General features: G+C 36.8%; 1 protein-coding gene across 1 annotated transcript in view; it reads right to left on the reverse strand.

Annotated features, from left to right (window-relative positions):
• Nucleotides 1–23721, reverse strand: part of tpp2 (tripeptidyl peptidase 2) — a 108977-nt gene that overhangs the window by 40142 nt on the left and 45114 nt on the right. The window contains 11 exon segments of the mRNA XM_052026364.1: nt 618–696; nt 3768–4012; nt 6147–6284; nt 8023–8119; nt 9817–9917; nt 12517–12633; nt 12736–12890; nt 13794–13900; nt 15670–15746; nt 17904–18061; nt 21855–22026. Of these exon segments, the coding sequence (XP_051882324.1) occupies nt 618–696; nt 3768–4012; nt 6147–6284; nt 8023–8119; nt 9817–9917; nt 12517–12633; nt 12736–12890; nt 13794–13900; nt 15670–15746; nt 17904–18061; nt 21855–22026 (1446 nt within the window).

Below are 23721 nucleotides of genomic sequence, written 5' to 3' on the forward strand. Positions count from 1 at the left end.
AATAATCTATAGTAAGAAATGTATGGTGGCATGGAGATGCAACTGGGTTATGTATTTACAGGATGTACAAGCAGACATGTAAGTACAGAAGCAAATGAAAGATAAAATTGACAACTATTTTTCCTTCAAGTAAATATTTTCCAGAGCTTTAAAATACAACATTTGGTGACTATTCTGTATTGTCATTTTTAAGTTCTTAGTTCAAGACTTTTTTATGTCCACGTTATTCATTGTTTGGTAGCTCTAGACAAAGTCTGCGACTTTATTATCTTGAGGGCATTTTACTTAAGACATACTGTTAATATTATTGTGGCTCATATTTGTAAGATGCTTCTATATTAAGGCAAGATATTATCGCAGAGGAATGAATTGCAGTTTCCAAAAGTCATAATATTTTCACAACTTTATATCTAGATGTAATAAATTAACTATTTCAAGCTGCATGCAAAGCAGAGCAGTAAGCAGCAGTACAGAGTGTAGAATAGACAACTTCCAGAAGCAGGGGCTATAAGATTACATCAGGCAGCTTCAGAAAGAAATGGATAAATTACATTAAAAAATGCTGCAGACCTAAAGAGAAGCCATCTCTGAGCAGTTTGGAAGAGCTATATACTCACTGCTTTCTTTCCCAGTTCACTCTTTGCCAATGTTAAAGTTCCTGAGAGGAAACAACCAGGTCCTGCTCCTTTAGGAATCCTGGAAAGAATCAGGCATGATTAGGTTGTAGCAGGGAACAGAAAAATATGATACCATTTCACAGTTCTATCATTCTAGATTATACCCCAAGGGCATGTTTTTCTTTAAAATGTTTCATATTAACCTTGTCTTACAGGGAAATAGATTACACTGTAGTTTTCTTTATGTCTGTAGGCAGTATATTGAGTGGAGAACAAGGGTGTCACACCTTGACCATCATGCACACATTCAGTGATGGGAGTTTAACCATGTGATGTTGGGACAAAAAAGTCACATTGCTTGCTAACTGCAAGCAGCAGTTGGCAAGAAACCTGCTTTTCTAGTTTATTATTCTGGCAGTTTTCAGCATCAGAAACCATGCAGACAATGAGAATACAAAAATTGTGAGATATAAAACATGCAGATTCGCACAATAGTCCAATCATTCAAACTACAGTGGTTTTGTTTACACTGAACTTCGAAAAATTTGCAACACCATTCACTCCTAAAGAGAAATGTATTGTAATGGACCTCCTCTATCACAGTCTCCCTCTTCAGCAGGAACAAACTTTCATGGTGGAGATTAAAATGTCAGTAGCACGCTGATGTTCTCTCGTAAGCACAAATGCCTGGAAACTGGATTGTACTAAGTAGGAGCTCCATAGCTTTGCTGTGCGGTTAACAAGCTCCTATTCCCGCCAATGCATCTGGGACATAGTACTTGATCATGAATGATGTGAGAATATGTCTAATGCTCATTTTGGGTGTGCAATGCTTCATTCTCCTTCATTTACAGGTGCAATGACTTAAGGCCCAATACTACATACCTGTCAGCCCATTCATGCATTAATTGATGACAGAGATTAACCCTTACAGAACACATGCCTACCAAACTACAGCATCGTTGAAAATATTTGCTGCTGTCACAATTGAAATGGCTACAAGAAGACAGAGTAGGGTAAGGAGCATCCACCCTCCTTCACAGATGTGGGTCTGAATGACTTGTGAATGTCCTCTGTTCCAGGAGTGCCGGGAGGACTCAGAGAGGGAAACACTGAAAAGGACTCAGTTCCTGGCCAAAGAGGAAAAACTACAATCATCTCCTAACTGGTGCAGCAATATTCTGAGCCCTTCAATCTTCTCTCCCTACCTCAAACATAGCACTTCACTCCTCATCTCTTCTCCCATTCTCCCCTTTCCTTCCTTCCATCTTACCTTCTTCCTCCACACACTCTCCAATGCTGCCCTTATCTCCCACCTCTACATCTTATTTCCCCTTCACTCTCCTCTCCCCGGTTCATTCCTCCTCACTTTCCACTCTGCCATACTAATTATCTACCAAAATATAGATAATTCCAGGTGCACAACAGAATTTGAATAAAGTTTTAGAAATCAAGATCCCTAACACTACAATTAATTCTATAATTATTTTTCTCCAAGTTATAAATTTATTCTCTCCGCACTCAGAAATCACCAACTAGCTACTTCCACCTCTATGGTATTGCCTTACATTGTCCCATCTTAGCTTGAATGCTGTCAAAAACCTCATCCATCCCTTTGTTACCTCAAGGTGATTATTCCAAAGTGGTTCTGGTCGGCCTTATTTGTACCACTCTTAGTAAGTTTGAGGTCATCCACAATTCTATTGCTAATATCCTAACTTGCAGCAAGTTTCATTTATTACTCCTGAGGGAGATTAGTTAGCAACAATGTCTCCTGGTCAAGTAACACCTTGATTTTTAATATCCTCCACGGTCTTGCCCATGTCTGCCCCAGTAAGCTCTTTTAGCCCTATGATCCTCAGAAATATTTGTACTCTCCCAATCATCTCTACATAATTTAATCACCTCACTACTGGCAGCCTTCAGCTGCAAAGAAAGACCCAAAGCTCTATAATTCCCCAACTAAATTCCTTTCTGCCTTTAAGACACATTTACTCTTTATGGGCCTTAGCATTCCTGAAAAGCCTTTGAGATTCTTTGTTACATTGCTGTTTGAAAATCTTTCCTGTCTCACCTTAAACCTATGCCCTCCTTCCCTGGGATAAAGACTGACCATCCACCTTATCTATGCACCACATAATTTTATAAACCTCTACAAGGTCACCCCTCAGCTTCCTTTGCTCTGGGGAGAATAATCCCAGCCTATCCAATCTCTTTATAAGTCATGGCTGCCCCAGTTGCAGCAACATCCTTGTGAATCTTTTCAGCATCTTCTCCGGCTTAATCACATCATTCCTTTAGTAATAGCGACCAGAGCCGCACACTATACTCCAACTGGTCTCACCAATGTCTCATACAGCTGAAACATGATGTCCTAACTCTTGTACTCAATGCCCTCACTGATGAAGGCAAGCTTGTCATATGCCTTCTTCACCACCCTGTCAACCTGTGTCGCTACTTTCAGGTAACTGTGTAGTTGCACCTCTTGGTCTCTCTATTTACAACATTTCCCAGGGCCCTGCCATTCACTGTGTATGTCCTGCCCTGATTTAAATTCACAAAATGCTTCACTGAACACGTCTGAGTTAAATTCCACCTGCCATTCCTTTTCCCACCTTATCTAGACAACCTTCTTCACTGACCACTACACCACCAATTTTGGTGTCACCCACAAACTTAGGGCCATGCCAACTATGTTCTCATCCAAATCATTAACACAGATGACAAACAACAGATTCCTATGGCACACCACTGGTCACAGACCTCAAAGAATTACAGTGGCTCTTAGTCAAGTAATGCCATGATTTTAAAATTCTTTTCCTTGTTTCCAAATACTATGCAGCTTTGCACCTTCCTATTTCTAGGCCTCCAATTCTGGCCTTGGAAACACCAATTTTCCATACTCTATTTATGGTCAAGTTCCTAAACCCATCCTAAACCTCTTTGAATCTCAATCTTTCACTCCTCACATAGCAGTTCTTAAAGCAACCTTCAATAGCCTGTCCTAATAATTCTTCATACGGCTCAGATTTAAACTTCATATAGTCATGCTTCAATGAAATGTCGAGTTTTTACTTTATCGAAAGAATTATACAAATACAAGTTGATGTTTTGTAATTATAATGTAAATGCTAAAGCAGTACTACTTACTTATCATCAGGAAGAGAAGTAACAAAGAATGGCTGTGAGCAACTTGGTGGTAGAGCTAAAGTGTTGGCTTTTTTCTTGCCTGTTAATGCATTGCTGTGGCTGTCATAAACATCTAAATTCAGAGAACTGGGGATTCTATGGGATACAATAATTGGAAGGTCTTTAAGGCGCTCCAGCTCACTAAGTTGTTCATGTCGCACTTGGAGACGGATAGTGTAGTCTCCTTTATCCAACTTCAGAGAATACTGTTATGCAAAAAAAAAGGAAAAGAAACAATTAAAAAGTTCTGTCTTTGGAAACCTATTCTGCAATTTAATTGCTCATTTACGTCTTAAATTAAATGTTTGGATTCCAAATAACATAAGTATATTGAAGGCTGCAAAATAATTTGTAATTAACTTTGGAAGTTGGAATCAGATGTTATTTTTCATTTACTGTAAATCCAAGGGAAGTACTTATAGAATCAAGATGCTTACTATTCATAATCAGAACAGGATCACAAATTTCAATGCACAATAGAAATGCCTTGTGAAGTGAGTACTTCAGGCTATTCTGTAATTTTGCAGCCAATTAATCATTCATTTTTACATCAACCAAAATGTAATAGTCTACATTTAAAATAATGTATATAAAATGGGCAATCCAGATAGCTGTATTTGCTAAGGATAAATAGTTCTTGTTTGTTATGTTATTGGCTTCTTCCCATTATGGTGCTTGTGGTTAAAAGCCAGATTGATATATAGAAAATTGTCTGTCACATTTTGATAAAGAGCCTCAAAACACATGTATGTGACAGAGATCTGTATGACAAGCCAAGTCAAGCACTCAATTCAAATCAAATATATTGACAATACTGGATGGGTAAAGACACAGTGTTATACAGCACATTCAGTCCTCACTGCACAAGGAAGAAAATGGAGAATAAGAAATTGTAGCAAAGTGAGTAACTAGGGTACTTAAAACGAAATCTTAAGTATTAGTTAGTCGGGCTAATAAATGATTAATATAGCTGTAAAAAGACAAGCTTTGGATTGAGTTAGCGCAAAATAAAAGACCAGTGTATGGATATCACATTCACCGATACACAAACACAATGCAAGAAAGCTGCAAGTAAAATCAGCTTTAGTCTAGTAAGAGGTGGAGTTTCCTTGTACATTTAATGGGAATTCTGCATTCCCACACTCACAGTCAGGAGCAGCAGTGTTTGGATATCTGGCTCAGAGAACTTAGGCTACAATATTTTAAGTCACCAACAGTAAATTCAATTTACAAATAACATACAATCTAAATGGGAGCCAGGCAATGATCATGTCCAGTAACAGCAGCTCTAACGATTAATTGTTAAATCCCTCGTCGTCATCATCATCACGAACATTTGATGTCACTGTAGTTTAGACCAACCATGTAAATATTGTGAAGGCACAAAAAGGCAATCCCGCAGTAAATGCCTCAACACCTGACTACCTAAAGCCTTTCCATCATCCACATAGTTCACTGTCACCTTCTCAAAGGCAATTAAGAATGGCCAGTAAATACTGGTCTTGCCTGCAACATCCATAGCCCATGAATGAAGAATTAAAAATTCAACTCTATCTGGCAGGGCAATAATACTGTTTTAGTGTCTAAGGAAAAGTTGCAGTAAAGGGAAATCAAAGGCCAACAATTTGTCATGGAGATGTGGGAAGTTGCTCTTTCAGTTCAGGAAGCTCTCGTGATAGTATGAGGATTTGTCCATGGAAAAGGAGAACCAACAGTTAGTTCCAGTTGCCACTAGAAAGCCATGAGGTTGGGTATATATCTGCAATGTAACATAGTTGAAAGTAGCCAATGTAACTGGAAATTAAAAAATGTAGATCTTTACCACCTTTTCTGTGATGAGAGCACTTTTGTAATTTAATTACCAAATAACAGGTGAATTCAGTAATGATGAAAGGGGGATGATTCAAATTGGGCAGTGGTAAAAATGATGGGGAATTTTCAATATTATAACATTATGATAATCTAGAAGAAATTAGTATCTTAGCACAGATAGACAAAAATGCAAAACTAAAGACTTTAGTTCCTTGATTTTTCTTTATTCTTTTCCTCATCCAGTTCAATGAAAACAGTAATGGAAGGAGAACTGCTTAAAAAGTTAACATTACATACACAGGATAATGAGTAGAACAGACCTTTGAAACAAAATGATGTCTTATTTTGAGAATAATTTGTTCCAAAAAGCTATAGGCATAAACATCCTGACATAAAATCAAAAATAGAGTAATAAAACCAAGCTGTGATGTTCCCAGTATGGCAACATTATAAAATGGCAATAGCAGGAGGGTTTCAAGAAAAATTATTTAGTTCTTGTACACTTATTTTTATTTGTACTTTAGTTACCTGGTGTGGGTAAGCATCTCCTGAACCCATAAGTCTTTTGTTTTGATCATACAGCATCCACAGTTGACTATCAAATTCAGATTCGTACAGTAGCTCACAAAGCAAAGGGCAGCTGACTGTTACTTCTCCATTCTTTGTCTGTAGTCAGGAAAAAAAATTGAATACCATTGTCTTTTGAGGATAAAAATGTCTTCAAATGACTAGCACATAAATTTTGAAAAGATGTTTATAGTAAAATATACTAAAAGGGCATGTTTACCACATTAACTATAGTTATTATGCACACAGAACGTTAAAGAATCAAAATGATTCACAAGATAGAACATATTAAATATCATATCTGGAGGATTAGATTTTTTTCTTATCAACTGCTGTTCTATTCATCCAAAGTTATCATAGAATTGTACAGCACAGAAACTGGTCCATTTGGCCCACTTGGTCAATGTTGACTCTGGTACCTATCTACAATAATCCCATTTGACTGCATTAGGCCGTATCCCTCTATGAATTCTTATCTATGCACCTGTCCAAACGCCTTTTAAACATTGAAACTGTATCTGCCTCCACTGCCTCTTCTGGCAGCTTGTCCAAATATTCAACACCCTCCGAAAAGTTTACCCTTCAGATCTCCTTTCTCTCCTCTCACCTTAAACCTGTGCCCTCTAGTTCTGGATACCCCTGCCCCAAGAGAAAAGGATTCCTTCTATCCTATCAATGCCCCAAAATAAATAAAAATTCCTATAGCTAATTTGTTGTAAATGAAGGAAAAATCTGAATTTCAGTTTCCTTTTGAGGATTTCAGATTGATTATGGCAGCAAAACTTCAGCAGTAACATCCCATTCTTGTAAGGAACACAAACTGGCAATAGTGCTGATATCTGATAGTAATGTCAAAATTGAAGTCTTTCCATAATTAGATTTCATTCCGAAAAAACTTTTGACCTCTCTAATGGTTCAGTTGGTGGATGTTTCATATGGAATATTATAACAGCCCATACAAACTAAAAATTCCTATTTTTAATCTATGCTACCTGGTGAAATGACGGCAGTGACCTACAGTTCCCTTCAGAATTCATTTATCCAACACCAAAATCCAAAACGACCAATATTCAGTGATACCCTGATGAAATCATTAACTGCCTCTTCCACAAGAGTTAATTAAATACTTCTAGCATTCTGTTTTTATTTAACATTTCCAGCATCTGCAGATATTTGCTTTTTGATTACTTAATGATCACCTGCTAAAGATCAAATGAGAGATTTTATTAATTTATACATGGTGGGTGGGGAGGAAGTGATGCAGAATATCTGAAATATCCATAATGGTTACATAGTCAATCCAGAATTACATAGTCATTACAGTTCACAGTTGTGTAATTTGGAACTGTATTGACAACCTGCGGAAATGTACCCAAGCATCAGTCAAAGCCATCAGAGAAAAAAAAAGAGAAAAACCTGGTGAAAATTTCCCACAACATTATAAAGAAAGCAGGACGCTGCCACCAACATGGGTGATTTAGTGGCATTTGCTCCAGTATGGTCACCTAAATCAGAGATGCTCAGCACTTACTTGACTGAAGCAGTCATTCTGTGCAAAACATTCTTCTAGAATTTGAATAATGTTGAAGACATATGAAAAGGCTCAAAAATGGCTCAGGTAAATTTTCAGATAGTAACTTGTCAGATGAATGCTAATTTTTTTGTCTTTTGCTTCACCGATTCACTGAATATTGCCCCATCTGACACTGAAGTTTTCTTATCATTCTCAGTACAACAGAGCAATCATTTCCACAAGGTCATTGCTACAAAATAATGAACACCTCAAGACTTGCTCATATACTGCTATGAAAATAATGAACTACTGTGTAATACTTACTTGATGGAAGCTGTATGTCAAAATAATCTCATAGAATTGCCGATTGTTTGGTAATGTATCGCGTGGTCCTAAGGGCCTTGTTTTTGCACTTACCGGTCTGAAATTTAAAAATAAATGACAGAAGTGATTCATTAGAAATTGGTGCTTAAGTATTTTAATTGAACTATTTATTTACAGAAACAAAGGAAAAAGAGAAGGAAAATATCTCTCTTCAAAATGACTGGAAATGCATTTGCTCTCCTCCTCCAGTTAGTATTTTATTACAAAGTGAATATAGCTTTCTTTTTTTAAATTTTCAATACATTTTAGATATAAAAATATTTAAGAAACTGTTACTTTATTCCAATGAATTTAAAATGCAAATCTGATTCTCTCATACTAATATTTTTCATAGCAAATTGGTAATTTGTTACAACTTGACATAGCTTTATGTCAAGTTGAAACAAAATTACCTAGTTGAAACAAGTTAAAGCCCGATTTGAGAATTCTACCTCTCACCTGATGAGTTGGCAAAACTGGTTTATTTTGTCCTGGAGCACTGCATGCTCATCATTCACCTTAGCCTCTCCTACCATTAAACCATCTATGTGTTTCTCAACAACTGAAACATAAAATTTCCATTTGCTCTACGTACTGTCAACACTGTTCTTCAGCAATTTGCACAAGAATTAAGGTATGCCGAATTGCATGCCATCTAATCATGGTTCTTATGGCCCACACTTGCTGCTAAACAAGTTCTTAACTTTTGCCATTCTCCCAGCAAAACCTGCAGCTCAGTGATGCTTTGCAGAGAAACTCATATTGGGATCAAATGGTAGCAGTCGCATCCAGTGGCTTAGCTGGAATTGTTAATAACTTAAAATGCCAAATTCTACAGACAATTAAATGTATTCAGAAATAAAAGTATTAAGAAGTGTCGAAAATTACTGAAAACTTATTTTATTTTAAAAATAACATAAAAAAGACAAAGTGTTTACCCTCCATTGAAATAAAGGGAGGCATGCTCTCTACATTAGGTCCAATCTGGTTTAGTACCTTCATGTAGATTCACTTCAATTTTGCGATTTCATGCAAACCACAACCTAACTTCGGCATTCAGACGGAAATTCGAATGTTGCTTAAATTTTATGTGGGTGAATGCCAACATTTTCTTGCAAGACACAGGCTGATCATTTTGATGGTGTTTGTTGAGGAATAAATGTAGGTGCAGCAGGAGAATTCTTGGAATAAGGGCAGGAGATGTCATAAGTTGAGGTTAACATCCACTTCTGAAAGATTTCACTCCTACGGCATTACACTGAAGTATCAGCTTAAGTCTGTTTTGTAGAACTTGAACCTATAACCCTTTAAGTCAAAAATGAGAGCACTGCCAATGATCTCATAGTGAACAACTACTTATGGAACATCAATTCATGTGCAGCCACACAAGTCAGCTTAGAATTTCCTTGTCAATTTTCAGGAATCTTGCCACCATATTCTTTCGAACATTAACCATTTTAACTATTACCTTTTCCATTTTATCAGAATTAAATTAAAAATTAATCACACAGTTGAAATAAATTAACACAGCAACATTTTCATAGATATCTGTGATCCTGGAAGAGTAATCTAAGGAACTACAAACTGGATTATATTGAAAATCTTACAGGATCATGCACACGTGAGGCAAAACCGATAACAAAGTACTATCATCCTCAATTAATACTTTATTAAGTATGCACCCTCAATATCAAAAAGAGAACAACTAATAGCTAATAAGATAACTATCTGACTTAAACAACAGTCATTATTTACCTCAAGGATTGAACCCAGCATTTGAGGCTAATAGAGGGAGCAATTTCTTCATACTTCATTGTAGATATTACATCGAAACGAGTAATTCCATCTGAAGCATTCTACATTGGAGAAACATTAGGAGAAAATATTTAGAGAAATGTATGTTTAGAGCCCCTCTAGTAACCAGTTTTCTTTGGATCAGCCAAACATTCACTATCAATCAAACTTAGCTGAATGAAATTAACTCTTTGGATATTAAATGCATTTGATACCTGAAAGAAATATTTACCAAATTTTGTGGCACTGTTAATTCTTATAACCAAAGGATAAATAAACCTGCATTTCTATAGAATTTCAGAAGACTTCAGACATTTCCAGTTGCATAGCTTTGAAACTGTGGCCACTAACCCAGGAAAATAATGTGCAAGGTCACACAAAATGCAATAGCACAGTGATCAGATAAACTATTTTTCTTGTAAATGTTGGTTAGGGTACAAAGATAACATTCTTACTTTGTGATTAAAGGCAAGATACGCTACATCCATCCAAGATAGGTGATACGATTTTATTTTAAGAGCTCTTTAGAGGCTGATACCACCACCACTCTTTTGGGATAGTAATAAAGTATTAGCCTGCTTTATGTCTACACATTTTTGAAGAGCCGCACCAACCCAATACCCTGCCACCCGATTTAGTAGAGAAAGCAACATCACTGAACCAAGGCTGACTCTTAACTCAGCAATTACATTTTCTTTTTTGTACAGAGATAGAGTCACAACTTATTTTCAACTTTTACATGACTGGTTTTGTAAAACTGTATTATTCCAAGGTATTTAATTAAATATTTTTTACTACTGTGCTGAACATTTTCTCTTTTTTAGTTGTTAGTGTACTCATTGATCTCTACTGTTACAAGCTTTCTTTCAATTCCAACATTTTATCTTTACAATACATCATATTTTAAATCAAATACATCTTTGGTCATTTTTTCTTTTAAAGGAGCAAATGCATTAAAAAAAAGCTCTGCAAACTTCAAAGATTTAAATGTTGGCTTTAATCACAGCACATTTCATGAAAACGCTCCTGAAATGTGTTTTGATTTACTCATTTTTAATTACAGTGTCTACTTCTAAACAAAAGATTTACAAACATACATATGATATTTGAATTCTGATCAGGAGCATCCAACTTGGCCCCTCACGCTTACTCTATCATTCAATGAGACCACGACTGATCTGACTACATTTCCATCTGTGTCTGGTAACCTTTCACTCTCTTGCACTGTCTTTTAAAATATTCAAAAGCTCTCTTCCTCAAAGGGTGGGGGAAGCAGAGTCCCTAAGACTCATGACTCTCAGAAACAAATTCCCCCTCATCTCTGGCACTTTTAAGTAAGCAACCTTTGTTTTTTTTAAGAAAAGGTGACCTCTAGTTTTAGGTTTTCACACAAGAAACATTCTATCCATATCCACCCAGTCAAGACCCCTCGGGATCTTGTAAGTTTCAATCAAGTCCCCTCTTGCTCTTCTAAACTCCTGCAGTTACAAGCCTAAATCCAATCTTTCTTTACAAGATGACTTGCCCATTCCAGTTATTAGTCTAGTAAACCTTCTCTGAATTGCTTCCAACAGATTAATATCCTTCCTTAAAGAAATAGAGCAATACCAAATGCAGTAAACAAGATACGATTTCACCAATATCCTATATAACTAAAGCCATATTTGAGAAAAAAAACAATTTCAGTATGTTACTTAAGATTTTTTTTAAAGTTCATTCAAGGTAACAGAATTTGCCTGGTCTAATTTTGTAACAAATTTTCACAGAAGGAAATAGAAATAAAAAGGTCAAAGTGAAGTAACATAAAAGGGAACCAAAAAATGTCTTTTGAATTGTACAAGAATTGTCAATTAGGTGTCATAAAATACATTTTTAGGTAGGCGGAGGACACAATAGAGACATTAAATGTTTACTTTTGATACATCTTCACTAAAGATGATGATCCTACCAATGTCACACTGAAGATGACAGCAGTAAAGAAATTGAATGGAATGAAAATAGATCAGGAGGAAATGCATAAAAGAACTAATGAAAGGCCATTGACCTTAAATGTTAAAAAAAAAGAATGCTGGAAATACTCAGCAGCTCAATAACACCTGTGCAGAGCAAAATCGATTTTTGGGTCCATGACTTTTCATAAGAACAGTCCTGTTGAAGAGTCATTGATCTCAAACAGTAACTTTGTTTCTCTTTCTATAGATGTGATTTAATGCAAAAGTATTTGCAGAATTTTTTCTTCTTTTTATTTCACATTCCCAGCATCTGCAATCTTTTATTTTTTGTAATACAAGGTAACATACGATGGCCAACATGGATTTGTTGCAAGAAAGTTGTGTTTGACTATCTTGAATGTCTCATCTTTTGACCTGCACAAAGGTATAAATAGACCCCATTTACATTTTAAAATTCTATGATTATCTTATATCATCAGAAAAAAAACATATCACAGACAAACGAAGTACAATACAAGTTAGTATACTTGGTTTGAAATTGAGGTTTTAAAATGTTCATAATAAACAAACAATTAAAATAGGTCATATGACTTAATTTTGTAAATACCCTCAAATTGCAGGTCATTTTAACTAAAACTTTGCTCCAGAGATAGAATTCAATTAATGAAATCTAAAATATTTAACCATAAAATGTAAAATAAAAACTTACAATGTGCAGTTGGGAAGGAGTGCAGAGGATTCCATGGAAGGAAATGGTATAGTTGATATTGACATCACCAAGACTGGCCCACCACCGGGCAATGCAAAATTCGAGTGTTTTACCACTCTAACAACAGTTTAAAAAAAAGATACAAGTTTTCAGAATTAATTTTTAAGAGCTTAAAACATTTTAATAACTTTTGCTTTATGTTACTAAGTTTATGCTCACCAAAACTGGAAATGCTTCACAACATGATCCTTTCTCTAAAAGCGATGTGAATTTATAGAACTCATTAGTGCGATAAGCTTTTTGTTTTTCCAGTTGTACTGCATGAAGGACAAACTTTGAGGATACATCAGGTGAAAGTGAAGAAACAGTGACCTCTGTAAGAAGAAATTAAAATAATACACAAATAGAAATAAGCAATGGTACTGCATCCTTTATTGAAATGGTAGCTATGCACGTTGACAGCACTGCCAAAGATTCTTTTCATATGTATGCATCATGCAGGTGAATCAATTTGGCGTCTGTGGTCATAACCAAATGTGGTTGGTGAAGTAGAAGAATGTGGGCAATGATGAAACATAAGAGCAATGAAAACTTCTGAATCTTTCTTGCACTGATGCCTATTGCTGGCAGGTTTGAGATCATGTGGGTTTCCTGATTTTGTAAATTAAAATTGTGGCACAGTGCCACTGAAAATAGTGAGCACATATTGATTTGACTCTCACCTAACCAAAGATGGAAATCACTGCACCCCCACAACCCTCGCAGACAAAATGACATGGTTCGCAAAAGATTGGGATATCCCCCTGGCTGTTTTAACTGTCTACTTGCCAAAGGTGAAAGTAACTTAAATTTATAACCGGCATGGTCATTATCAGGAAAATATCTTTGGCCAGTTCTTTCTTTAAGTTAGTATTCAATACCAACTTTGGTTCACTTCTGCCACCAACCCTGGTCAGTAGAAGAAAAACTAAGCCCACGGATAATTTTTCATTGCATATTCTTTCCAGTGGGTGCTTTACTGAAAATATTGCTGAACTGATTTACCTGTAATGATGAGAGCATACCAACATATTGATGAGAGCATCTATCAAATTTGAGATCATACTATCACAAAGTTTATTCTATTCAGAATAACTAAGAACACTTATATAGTGTCGACATATACAAACACATTTAATACATATACATGTACTTTTAAAGCAGAAATGACAGAATCCATAGGTTTTTGAAAAGGATTCAACTGAATATAAACTGGTTTCAAAATATGGTGCCCTTACCAGTCCAAGCAGCGCCGCAAGGTACTTCAATAAAGTGCCGTCTGATTTGGCCAGGTTTAAAATAAACATCACTGCACACAAGCTCATAACCCGAGGTTTCACGTAATCTGCAACCAAGAATTCAGGAGAGGCAGGAAAGGGTTTATAATTTTAGTAGAACAAAACCTTAATCTTAAAGGAGAAATTAACTGAGTAAAAAGGAAGAAAGATTGGGAGAAAATATGCATCACTACATGGGAATGGGAAATAAGTACAGGGTGGTGGGGGGCGTAGTATAGGTGGAAGACTTTACTGGAAAGGAGAGCAAGATGTTAACAAAAATAAAGCCAAAAGTATTCGTGGGCCTTTTGTTGTTGGTGCTGAAGATAAAGTAAAGGGAACAGAACAAGGAGTAGGAAATTTGATGCAAGCAAGGCTTTTGGGAGCAAGTCAGCAGAGGTACATGACAATTGAACAGCTCGAATAAATTAACATGGGCAAGAGAATTTCAGAGAAAGCCAGCGAGGAAAAAAAGAATTGGTGGGAAGGCAAAGCAGGGAGGTCAAGTGAACTCAACCAAAAATAGTGATGAATTTATAGATTTCAGAATCTTAAAAGGCTTTAATCAGAAGTAATTTCAATGCCGGTTGATATCTATCAGAGCTTGGCAAAGCAGTGGAGTAGAAAGGAATGGACCGCTCACTGTTTTACAGACATTTCAGGGCACCATGCAGGTAACCAGAAAGAAGGCTTAAGTTTGTGCTGAATCAATTACAGTACATTAGATCAATGCAACAAAAAGTTGATCTGTTAACATTCATGGATATCATGAGATCCAGGTCAGATATCGTGGAGTGAAAACACCAACAGACACTACATAAGTGTCCCGAAAGAGAAATGGCAGCTCTGCTGCATCAGGAACACGAGTCATGAATCCACACCCACCCTCAACACTTTAACCACCAGCAACCATAGCATATGGACTGAGGGGATACATGGCAGGGGACCGAAGCACATTAGTCCCAAGCACTCTGGTTTAACAGTAGTGGCCTCAACGTTTGCAGGTTGTGCATAAAGTTCCAAGACCAGAACAAATCTCCCTTAATGAAAAATGATGTCAATGAACAGGGAAATCCCAATAGAAAATGAATGCAGGCAAAGAAGAATGCTGCAGGAAATACAGAAAATCCTGACTCATTTGGCTTAATCTTTATGAATGACCATTTTGAAAATAAGGTCACCTGCGCCAAGACCTTTAAGAGAAGTCCGTAAATTTACAGATTTCACAGTACTTTCTTAATTGTAAACAGTTCAGGCAATTCACATGACAATTATAAACCTTGCAAATTTCAGCTTTGAGGGTTTTAAAGCTTCTGCTTAAAAGGCATGATGATTGAAATGTGGTTTGTGCAAAACTATTTATATAAATATAATGCAAAATTCTGAAAATGTGACCTATTAATATTTTATGGCTTTCAACTAATGTAACTGTGAAGTCTTGGTTGTATAGGCTTAAACTAACTATAGAAAACACGTGTGGTCTTGTAGTACTCCATGCTACTTTGGAAGCTTGATGCTTTTATTTATTTAGAATGATGTTTTGTTTAACTCCCCACCATATAAAATTGTATGAAAGACTGTATTGCAATACAATATTACATCTATCCTGCTGGTTTGGTGGAACAGTCTTTAAAAATGGCTTGTCTATTCAGGACGAGTATTATGTTTACATAACTGGAAGTTGATTGAGTGAGAATTTTGTACCCTAGAAACATCTTGTCTCCAAAGTGAGTACAGCTCAGAACAATTATTTTGCCAGAATCAGAAGGATATGAATTCAAGGCGCTGTGAAGGCCCAAACAACAAAATAAAGTAATTGATAAACAGGTTTACTAACCTTATGGGTACAATGACTGTTATTGGAAGTCTAAACAAAGGTCCAGTGTCAGGAGCTGTGATATCATATCCACATACCTGCAATAAATAAATAAATGACCATTTCTGCAAGTAAAATAACCAAGATATGAAGTGTTACATATAGTACCTTAAAATATTACAAATATAGCCTCAAATTTGTAGTGAGAATAACACCAGGCCTTTCAAAAAAAATCTGACCGCAACTTCTGGAGAATGCAAACATCGAGTTAAACCCCAGAATCCAGGCACTTCCATCCCTGATGCTCTCTCTCTACAAATAGCAACCTTTTCTAACAAACTCTGCAGCAATCAGTGAATTGATTACAAACTAATCCTAATGTAAATGGCTCCGAAAATTGTTGTTTTGTTATGAGTAGCCACGTTTTTAAAATGGGATTGAGTTTTACTAAATTATAACTGTAACGTCGTTCCATAAGACAAATACTTCAAAATTCTACACTTGCTTAAAAATAATAAATTTTGGTTTTGCACATTAACATTTGTTATATTTCAGCTACTACCTGAATCTCAAGTGAATGTTTCAAACCTTATTTCAGTTTTTAACTATTTTAAAAATTATGTGTTTTTAACTTCCTAGTTTGGTATCTGTGACAATTCTTTTTGTGATTGGCAGCTCAACTTGTTTGATTAGAACACTGTTGCTGAATGCCAGAGGGCCTCCACTGGTAACACTGTAATCGGGAGTGGCAAGATCTAAAGAGGATAGGATATGTCGCTTGAGGGGTGGATGGGCAAGGAAAGTGGTTAACAGAGCTGTGAAAAGACAAATTGTTATCAGTTACACAAGATGGTGGATGGATAACTGTCACTCTAAAACATTGCAAGAAAGCAATGCTATAAGGAGACTCTGGTGTTAAAGAAACAAATTTCAAATGCACGTAGAAGACGGAGAGCAGCATCGGCAAAGGGGAGCAGGACAGAGGGCGTCAGAGAGAACTGGAACATTAATTCAGTTTCTATTTCCACTGACGCTTCCCAGCATGTTAAGAGCTCCCAGCATCTACTGCTTTTATTTTAGTTTCTAATGTAAAGTTACTAAATCTGAACATTATGTATATCAGTAATTAGAAGAGATGTGATAAATTTATACAAGTTGCTGTTTCCACTAATTAAGAAAAGAAAAAATAGCTGAACTTTAAACAGATGATCAAGTTGTCATGAGAATGAAGCTTTCAGAGAGGAAGTAAATTTGAATATTGGAGATCAGTCAAACAATACTGTTCTTTGGATTTGGGATAATTTTGAAATGATAAAATGGAGTCAGGCAGTAAACATAGGGATGTTTCTGTAAATTAAAGAGGTCCTCATAATGCAAAATATGTTAATAATTGGACCATAAAAACATTTATCAGCTTTTCTATACTTTGTATTGCATCAGCCAATAGTTTCCCCAAGGCTCCTGAAAGTAATGCAATGATAATTATTACTGAGTAAATCTGAATGAGGGGAAACAACTGACAATTCAAGGATAGGTTATTTACACTAGCAAAACTGAATTTTATTTTTTAAAATCAAGATTTTGATTTGCAATAAATTAGCTGGCACCAATTCATCAAAAGTTATCAATCTAATACAGCCAAATGAAATTCGTGCAAATTTAGATGACAACCTTCAACTGAAGATGTATTCCATCTTTTGAACAATTTCAGAAAACTCCATTTGCTACATTGCTCAGGCCCACAGGAAAAAAAAACACATAACAGACTTAAGAATGGCTCGCAACAGTTGGCATATGTGCATGATACTGGGATACTGGAAGCCATGTACAAACGTAAATATGGATTAACACCAGAGAATGGACACAAGCACAAAGTGACATGGTTAAGATGTCTCAGGAGAGTGAAACAACTTTAAAAATGATCAAGGCAATGACATGTACCTCATCAATAAACAATGTATTAAAAAGAATTAAATTAGAGGGGAAATCACACTGGCATCCAAGAGGTGAACTGAAATTGAAGGCCAGTGGAGAGGGACAGAGTGACAGAGAAGCATCATTCAAACACAAGGCAATTAACTGAGAATAATGCAAAGAATTACAATGCAATGAACAACGCAAAACAAAGAAATAAGGTTCTTTTCAAGATCAATCTGCATTTCCTTTTGCATAATCAAAAGAAAAACATATAAACAAATTTTTTTTTAAGGATGCACCAAGTGAATTTATTAGCAGTACTATTTTGCACAAGATACCTCAGTAAAATGCACTCCTTCACGAAGGCCAGATGGATTCACTCGTATGGTTATGTGTCTACACTGATTCATCAGCTCCAAGTGACTGGGGCATTGAATCCATGAAGCATTGCAGGTTAGCGCTAAATGTAGTTGCAGAGATATCCGTTCAGAGTTTTCTGTCAAAAAAAATTAAGAGATAAGTACGTTCATAAATATAAATAATTACACCATTCGCCGTCTGGAATGTGACAGGCAAAAAAACATTAGTAAACCTCCTGTGATTGGTCAATTTAAAATCATATGATCATCTGCTTTATGAGGGCCTGTAATATCAGGCACTGCATTATTCTTTTGCTCAAGGGAAGCTGCATTTCAAGGGTTCAAAATGTAATTATTCTTAAGTACAGAGCAGATGATTTGAAGTTAACTGTTTATCAGACTGCATTATTATTTCTTTTCCTTAAATACTAATTTGCAAGATTATTCAAGTTAGATAGAGACATGGGAGATGAAAGACTGCAGATGCTGTAATCTGGAGCACCAAACAATCTGCTGGACTCCTGATGCAGGGTTTTGATGCAAAAGGTCGACAACTCTTTTTCTCCCACAGATGCTCCTTGACCTGCTGAGTTTCTCCACCAGATCGTTTGTTATTCAAGTTAGGTATTCTGCTCTACTATGAACCAACTGCTCATGTTCTTAAATCACTTTGGAGATTTGATAGAGAAATTTGACTTCTCAATAGTGACGTAAAGGAAAGTCCGTTTTTTATTATTTATAATACTTCAAGAAAATCTCCGATACTACACCACTCAGTAACAAAACACACTATTTTATTACGCAAATGATACAAGGCATAATCCTATTAACCATCAGCTTTGTTGCATTTCTAAAACCACAGTGAAGTCAGAAGGTTATGGGTTCAAGCCTTACTGAAGTCTCGAATACATTAAATTTGCTGACATATCAGCACACAATGAGGAAGTGTTCCATTGTTGGAGGTTGTCTTTCAGGTAAGTTTAAACCAAGAGCTCATCAAGCTGCTTAGGTAGATTCATACATCTTTCTGTTTTTCTTTAACTTCTTACTTTTCATTGTGGTTTGGTCATGTTTTACTATATCAATTATTCTTTCACACCTTTTTCCCCCAGCAGTCCTCCCATATATCCCACTTTATATAGCAGTATTTTTAAAGTTTCAGGTTCCAACTATCTGCCTCATCTAGAACATAACATCCAAAGAAACATGCCTAGAAATTCAATTGTATAACACCGTTCTTTCTCAGCTTCTTGAAAACTGATGCCCCCCACCCTCCCACCACAACATCAGAGCCCCACCCCCTCCGCAAGTGAAATGTTTCAACTCATGCTGGGAATTTCACTGGGTGGCAATTACCCTTGCGCACATATGCGGTTTCTGCATGCAACATTTCTTCTGGAGGACTGTAGGAGAATTTGTACCATGGTTGTCCTGGCAGCTACCACCACAGGTCTCTCCTGCTGCAACACCGAACAGGGACACACATTTTCCCACATCACCCCCCCAACCGGTAAGAAAGTCTTTCATTAACCCTATAGCTTTTTCTCATCACCAACCCTGACATAACCCCCTGCAATGTACCAACTTTCCATCAATCCCTCATCCCCATCAAGGCCCAAAGGTCACCAAGATGCCTGACGTACAGTATTCCCCCATCCTCAATCATCATAGCTAGGGCCCCAGTATCCTGGCTGGTAATGATCATAACCTCACCTCCACATTCCCATCTACCCATGGTAAATTTTCACTGCCTTGATTATCAAGAATCTATCTATCTCTGCCTTAAAAATATTAAAACTCTACATTCACCACTCTTGGAGTAAGAGTGTTCCAAAGTCTCAAGACCACCTGAGAGAAAAAACTTGAGGCTCATCCATATGCGTCTTTCCTTCTTATTTATTACAACATAGAGGATATTCTGCACGCTGGGACCATGCCAGTTCCCAGCAAAACAATCCTATCAGTCCATTCCTCTCTTATTTTCTCATAGTCCTGCTACTTATTTTTCCTCACATAATCATTAACTGCCCTTTTAAATTCCTTTGCCACTTACCTACATTAAGGGTAAGTTACAGGAGACAACTACCCTACAAACAAATCTTTAGGATGTGGGAGGAAAGCAGAGCACCCACTGAAAATCCACATGGTCACAGGGGAAATTTGCAAACTCCATACAGACAGTACCTGAGATTAGGACCAAACCGGAGTCCTTGAAGTTGAAAGGCAGCAGCGATAACCCCACCATGCTCTCCTGTCTTAAATGGGCAATCTCTCATTCTTGATTTTCCCCACTAGAGAAAACATTCTCTCCACTTCCAGTCTATTAAAAGCTCCTTTGATCTTGTACATTTCAAACAAGTCCACTCCCACTCTTCTAAACTCCAGCACAAATAAGCCTAGCATGTTCAATCCCTGCTCAGGAAACAACTTACCCATTGCAGGTAAACCATTCCTACACTGTTTCCAATGCATTAATTTCCTTCCATATATATGGAAGGAAATGGAACTCCAGATGTAGTCTCACCTACGCCCTATGTAAACGAAGCACAAGTTTCCTATGTTTGTATTCAATTCCCCTACAATAAACAACAACATTCTGTTAGCTTTCCTCACTACTTGCTATACCTGCATACTAGCCTTTTACAAATCAGGCACAATATTGTTGAAGCTTCCACATTGTCATTTTTTTTTGAGCTTTGACAACCCATCTTTCCTGGGGCTTAGCTTTCTTTCTAGAGAATAAGAGGAAGAAATAGCTGTAGCAATATTTCAAGGTTCTATTGACAGTTTATGCAAGATGATGAGCTGTCTCATTGAACCACTGAGCACAAGCGATTAAGGTACTCCAGCACTGGAGAATGTCTTTTTTGAAGATGAATATTGCAGTGACCAAAGGTAACTGGGTTAATTAAAGACTAGTCAGTTTAACATACAAGGAAAGGAAAAGGATTGTACTTATCTAGAAGACAAGGAGATCCATAGAAGAGACCTATTTTGGAAAGTAAAATTGTGCTCAACAAACTTGAAAATAATTCTTTGCAGATGAGATAGATATGTTAAATGATGACAATGCAGTGGTTAAGATTACCACTGCGACGACAGCCATCATAGGGAGAACATACAAACTTCTCACAGATGGCAACGGAGTTCAAAATCAAACCAGGTTGCTTCAGCTGTGAGACAGCAACACTACATGCAATGGCACTGTGCTGTCCATCAGAGGTCTGCAAGGTTGTTTAATGCATTACCAGAGTTGGTTAACTTAAGACTGCATCAAAATTTAAGAACTGGTTATAAGAAAGCAAAAATAGGGGAAAGGATTACTGCTTGTGAGCTGATTAAATACCAGAGGGTTTTGTGGAAGTAATCCTCAACGCAGAAAAGACAAAAGGTGAATATGTAAGCATGTTACAAAAATAAACACACATGCACAAATGTACGTGCCCAGCTACCTGATATCAGTCCAAAGCAGCAATGAGAAAGATTATCATGAATACCTGATGAGAAAAGTAGTTAGTAATTTACAATTAAATTGATCAAAGGCTTTACTGACAACCATGAAATTATTATCACAAATATATTGCAGGACCTGTTGCCCTCACAGTTAGATGCAAAATATCCTCAAAGGAGAGCAGGGAAATTCTACCCAGTGTCCTGACCAACATTTATTGTTCAACTACACAAACACTAAAGAAAATTTAGAAATCATGTGAGGACAGATTGCTGTGTGCAATGATCTGTCTTGCTTCCCAACAATGACAATACAGCTTCACTAGCTGTAAAACACTTTGAGGTGTCCAGTGAAAATAAATGCATGTTCTTTTTCACTATATTGATGCTTTGCAGAATTAATTTCAATTATTAAATTTAATGCTATATGAATGTAAAACCTTGACTGGAAATACCATGCGATCAGCAAATTGCTCTCACCTGCATATTCTGGAAACACTGGTTCTATCGCTACTCCATGATCTGAAGGTGAAGCCAGATGGTGTGGATCACGGAGGTAAACTCCCCGTTGATTGCCAACAACAACATTAAAACCCAAATTACTACTGGTCATGGATGAGTTTTGTATGAGGTAATCATAAGCTTTATCAACCTAATAAGAGAAGAGAAATGAATTTCATTTGTCAAATTCAGAAACTTATAAAGAGTAGCATTATGTCAGGTAATATTACCAAAAAACTGACTTGTGGCCTGGAAGTACCAGAAACGCGGCCTGGAAGTACCAGGAATGCAGTAGTGATCATGAAACCAAATAGATCACTCAACCATGCCTCAGCACTAAATCTGACAAAGTCACAGAGTCAGTCATTTCTGCAAAGTCTTCCTCACTGCTATCTGAACCAAAACTGCTGCTGTCTGACAACCTTATAGCCAGTGAGCTAGACCCCTGTTTTCACTGTTGCCGTGAATGTTTTGTTCCACTAACAAGGGTATGATAGCACAGTGGAATGTAATTGGGAGGAAATGGCCTTGTGATTTCTTAACAATGATCCTGGGTCCCACAAAGTCTCTTGGCACCTTGAATGTGAGGGAATTTCACTGTCACTCAGCAAGATCAGCCTGTGAGAAATGGTGAGAGAACCAACAGCAGAGAAAACCTTCTTAACCTCATCCTCACCATACTACCTGTCACTAAGAGATCAAATGCTGAAACCTTGTGAAGATGAAGACTAATGTTAACACCAAGAATACCCTCCGTTACATTGTGTGGCACCATCATTGTGCTATATTGGATAGGGTAAGAATAGTGTAGCATCTCAAAATTGGGCATCCATGAGACACTGAGGGCCAGCAGCAGCAGTACTATAATCCACTAAAATCTGTTAGCTCAATCCTTATTATGCCATTAACATCAAACAATCCTAGTTTAATGACAGTGCAGAAGATGCAGGAACATGGTGCAGCAATATCAGGCCTCCTGAAAAACACCATAAAGAACCAAGTTCTTTTTTTAAGTTTGACAAGGGTTTCTGCCATTACCATCCCTCAGACAGTGAGTTCCAGTCCCCTACAATCCACCAAGTTAAAATATTTTTCCCCACTCCCCTCTAATCCTTCTACTAATTATTTTAAATCTATGTGCCATGGTTTCAGGCCACTTTGTTATGCGAAATAGTTCTTTCCTATTAACTTTATCTAGGCCCTTTGTGAGTTTATATACCTCAAGTAAGTCTCTCCGCAGCCTCCCTTGCCACAAAGGAAAAACTCAGCCAATCCATTTGCGTACTCTTGCTGCATCTCTCCAACTAACTGAACTACTTAAATCTTGCTGCTCTCTCAAACTTTACTTCTCACCATCAACCACACAGCTAATTTTTATATCATCTACAAACTTCTTTATCATGGCCTCTAATAAAAGTTTTAATAATTAACACACATTGCAAAAACAAGGGACCGAGTTAGCAGCCCTGTAGAGTGCCAATGGCAACAGCTTTCCAGTTACATGTCAATCACTACCCTTTGATTCTTGCCATTGAGCTAATTTTGGATCCAATTATTTTTAAATGTCTCTTTGCATTTCTAATTTCTCTTTTAATTTTGCCCATACACTTTTTATACTCTTCTTAGCTAATTGCCTAGAGGCTCTGAGTGTTTTGACAGAAGCTTCCTTTTTTCTCTGCTTTTAGTTGTCCTCTATGCATTTTGTCATTTTTGGGCTACAAATTTCAGTCTCACCATTTTTCTTAGTCTGATAAAGGGCCGAAATGTTAATTCTATATCTCTTTCCACAGATTCTGCCCAACTTACTGAGTGTTTCCAGCATTTTCTGTTTTTGTTTCAGAGATCT

This window comes from Pristis pectinata, chromosome 11 (assembly GCF_009764475.1).
Source record: "Pristis pectinata isolate sPriPec2 chromosome 11, sPriPec2.1.pri, whole genome shotgun sequence".
Taxonomy (NCBI): domain Eukaryota; kingdom Metazoa; phylum Chordata; class Chondrichthyes; order Rhinopristiformes; family Pristidae; genus Pristis; species Pristis pectinata.